Here is a 4,161-nt window from a genome sequence, read left to right as displayed (position 1 = left end):
TTATAAGGTGGATTATTTTTCCGCCATTTAACAATTTCATGACGATAATTCCTAATTTTTTTCCACTATACCATCTTCTCTTCCTCTACTATAATCTTACGAGCCCATTGTAATTGATTCCATAAGACCTTCTTGTCTAATCCATCTCTTATCAAAAGGAAATTGTCATTTCTTCCTGACAACTTTATCTTCCAAGTGGGCCACTACTGGACGATGGTCTGATGTCTTCATCCCTAAGTATTCTGTATAAATGAATTCACGAGTAAAACTAATTGAATTCTGTAAAAAATCGGAAAGTTTCTAAATCTATAGAATCGAAAACAGAAAAATCTAAACCTAGATTTTAAACTCTAAATTTTAAACTCTGAATCCTAAACCAAACGACCTGGGTCTAGGTAAATACAAGAAAAAGCAACAGTGGATCAAATGCCTGCGACAGAAATGACATCTAACTCTTGAAGTGATTACATAATAAAGATTGTTTGAACTCGTGAGTTTTTTTTTTTTGGTAAAAGAACTCGTGAGTTGTGTGGTTCTTCAACTTCGTTTACTTGTTTCTTTCCGTGGGGAAGACAGGAGGATTGTTGATAGCCTGTATCTATGGTTTCATCTCAAAGACTATATCTCTCGCGAATCGTTACAAGGAAATCTCACTCTTTGGCAAGTGCCCTTGTTACCAAATCACAAGAGTCGATCCCCAAGTCAGTTGGATGCTCGGATTCGGGTTCGACCTGTGAGGCACACCAACTGTTCGACGAAATTCGAGACTTGAATGTCATTTCTGGTACAGCAGTGATTGGCCGCTTTGTGAAGCAAAGCAGGCATGTAGAGGCAATCCATGCTTTGAAAAGGTTGCTGTATCTGGGAATCAGACCAAACGAGTTCACCTTCGGCACCGTCATTGGGTCCTCTTCATTTTCGAGAGATGTCAAATTAGGCAAGCAGCTACATGGTTTTGCGTTAAAAATTGGACTTGCGTCGAATGTGTTTGTGGGCAGTGCGGTTTTGAACTGTTACGTGAAGCTGAGCACGTTGATGGATGCTCGTAGAAGCTTTGATGATACTAGAGATCCAAACGTTATTTCTTTTACGAATTTGATAAGTGGGTACCTAAAGAAACATGAATTTGAGGAAGCCCTTTCCTTGTTTAGAACAATGCCAGAGAGAAGTGTTGTTACTTGGAACGCAGTGATTGGTGGGTTTAGCCAGACGGGACGGAATGAAGAAGCTGTGCGTACTTTTGTGGATATGTTAAGGGAAGGTGTGGTGATGCCTAATGAATCAACCTTCCCTTGTACTATAACAGCCATATCCAATATAGCTTCTCATGGTGGTGGTAAAAGTATCCACGCCTGTGCTATCAAGTTCTTGGGTCAGCAATATAATGTCTTTGTTTGGAATTCTCTCATTAGTTTTTACTCCAAGTGTGGAAACACGGAGGATAGTGTTTTGGCTTTCAACAAGCTCCATGAACAAGAAAGGAACATCGTCTCTTGGAACTCTATGATATGGGGTTATGCGCACAACGGAAGAGGAGAAGAAGCTATAGCCATGTTTGAAAAAATGATCAAAGACACAAACCTGAAACCAAACAGTGTGACACTTCTTGGAGTGTTATTTGCGTGTAACCACACGGGCCTAATCCATGAAGGGTACTCATATTTCAACAAAGCAGTGAATGATTATGATAATCCAAACCTGCTACAACCTGAGCACTATGCATGTATGGTGGATATGCTCTCTAGGTCAGGTCATTTCGAAGAAGCAGAGAAGCTTATTAAAAGTCTGCCTCTTGATCCGGGAATCGGGTTTTGGAAAGCATTGCTTGGGGGATGCAAGATTCACTCAAACAAGCGTTTGGCTGAATTAGCGGCGTCAAAGATCTTAGAGATGGAACCCAGAGATGTTTCGTCGTACGTTATGCTTTCAAATGCTTACTCTGCTGTGGAGAAGTGGCAGAATGTGTCGGAGATACGGAGGAAGATTAAGGAAACGGGTTTCAAGCGTATCTCGGGATGTAGTTGGATTGAAGTTAGAGGCCAAGGTTGTGTCTTTGTCAATGCTGACAAAAGCAACAAACAGAAGGATGAAGTCTATAGGGTGTTGTCAGTTATTACGCAACATCTTATAGAAGACCTGCGAAGACTTCAAAAAGTCAACTGTCTAATGTTTAATGTAACATAGAATAACAATCCCTTTGGGACTCCTACCCCAATCTCGCATTGTTGTGTTAGAATTGCAGCAATCAAACAATGGGGGTGATTGGTTGGGTTTTATCCTCTGTTCTAAAAATCGGCCGTTTGGGCGCTACGCGTCACTTTTCCGTTCCGATTTATGCCAAATCGTTTAAAAAATCGGATATCTGATTTTCTCCGTCTAGACAGCCTAAATGACTGCCTAGACGCTTGGGCGGCCGTCTGGGCGCTATGCGTCACTCTTCCGCCTCGATTTAAGCCAAATCGGTTAAAAAAATCGGATATTCGATTTTCTCCGCCTAGACCGCCTAAATGACCGCCTAACCGCCTAGGCGGCCGCCTAATCTATTTTTTTATTATTTTTAATAATATTTTATTTATTTATTTGATCTAAAATTTTATAAATATCATTTATATTCATAATTTTGATGAAAATTACACTATATGAAGTTTATATATTCTATTTGTGTGTTTTATACAATCTTAAACATGAAAATGTATTAATGTTATACACAATTAAAGATTAACATGTTTTATAACATAGTAAACAATTTAAAAATTTTGCCCCGCATAATTTCCGATTAATCCTCTGATTTTCTTTTTAGGCGCTAGACCCAACCCGACCGCCCGACTAGCGCCTAGCGCCTAGCGCGTTCCCGAACAGGGGTTTTATCTCATTATTTTAGCTTTATTTACTTTTAAATCAATAAATTTTACCAATTATCTTTATTTTTAATAGTTAAAATCTAAATCAAGTTTCTATAAACTTTTACCAATCATGCTTTACCTTTATTTTTACAGGTACATCATAAAAACTAAAGCAATTTTTTTTTTAATGTATTTTAGGTAAAAAACTTAAAGTTTTCTTTTATAGGCGGTAGAATATGTGAAATAAAAAAAACTACCTATAATATTAAATAAATTAGATAATCATAATTAAAAACATCTATAAATATTTAATTCAATTTTGTGTGTTGGAAAAATTATTGAAATATTTTAAATAAAATATATATTATTTACATATCACATTTTAAATAACAATAAACTTTGAGAATTTATAAAAAATATTAATATAAATTATTTAATTGATAAAAAATAATTATATTATATATACTTCACAGATTTCACATATTTTATTTTAAAATATCTACAGCCTATAATTTACATCTACAACAAATTTAACTACATGAAAAATCTTTGCAAAAAAATCTACAGTAACAACTTTACAGTTACAACCATCACCAATTCAAACGACACCGCCACCAATTTGGTGATATAAGCGATTCTCGTATCTGAATTGCGGCGTAGTGCAACAGGTTAACTACTCACATTCACCAATGTAAGTTATATAAAATTTTCCGACAAAGCATTTTATATTTTGAGAAGCTACAAATTCTAAACTTCTGTTCGTGTGCATATTCTGTACAAACTTCTCAACATCACTGTTGGAGTCAAAATAAGTTATACTGAGATCAAAATTGTTAGTATATGATAAAACAGTTCTTAAAAGTTTACAAGCCAGAAATGTCGAGATACTAATAAATCCACATATGCCGCATCCAAACTAGAAAATTACACGAAACATTATGTAACACCCGTCACCTCCTATATGGAGAACGGCGTGTTACTTACGGTAAAATATCGAATTAAACCAAATTATTCAAAATCGAACAAAATAACATAACATTTAATAAATTTTTTTTAAAAGGAATACATTTTTGAATTGAAGTATAAAAATATATCAAATAAATCGAATGTAAAATTCGTATAAATCATTAGTTAAAACCGAAATAAAATACGAGCATCCCAAAACACCAAACAGTCCAGATATCCAATTACTCGGCAAGCTCACCTGCAATGGGAAGAAGAGTGGTGAGCAACTGGGGAGTCACTCCGTGAGGTATGCGATGCTAAACACGCAAACCACTGACTTGAGTAAATAGAACTCCCACTATGGAAGTTTAGC

General features: G+C 35.9%; 1 protein-coding gene across 1 annotated transcript; it reads left to right on the top strand.

The window, feature by feature from the left end:
• The first annotated feature begins 446 nt into the window (after positions 1 to 446).
• LOC106325484 (pentatricopeptide repeat-containing protein At5g42450, mitochondrial) lies at positions 447 to 2,300 on the top strand. The gene is made up of 2 exons (XM_013763533.1): positions 447 to 490; positions 573 to 2,300. Exon 2 carries the CDS (start codon positions 601 to 603, stop codon positions 2,182 to 2,184), a length of 1,584 nt encoding a protein of 527 aa, XP_013618987.1. The 5' UTR covers positions 447 to 490; positions 573 to 600; the 3' UTR covers positions 2,185 to 2,300.
• Positions 2,301 to 4,161: the final 1,861 nt, after the last annotated feature.

The sequence above is a fragment of the Brassica oleracea genome, chromosome C2, assembly GCF_000695525.1.
Source record: "Brassica oleracea var. oleracea cultivar TO1000 chromosome C2, BOL, whole genome shotgun sequence".
NCBI classification, from domain to species: domain Eukaryota; kingdom Viridiplantae; phylum Streptophyta; class Magnoliopsida; order Brassicales; family Brassicaceae; genus Brassica; species Brassica oleracea.
Note: the sequence above shows the minus strand (reverse complement) of the source record. Positions and strands in the feature narration are given on the sequence as shown.

Bases quoted from the DNA above. Each gene is read 5' to 3' on its own strand.
- LOC106325484 (XM_013763533.1), top strand. From the start codon at position 601: ATGGTTTCATCTCAAAGACTATATCTCTCGCGAATCGTTACAAGGAAA.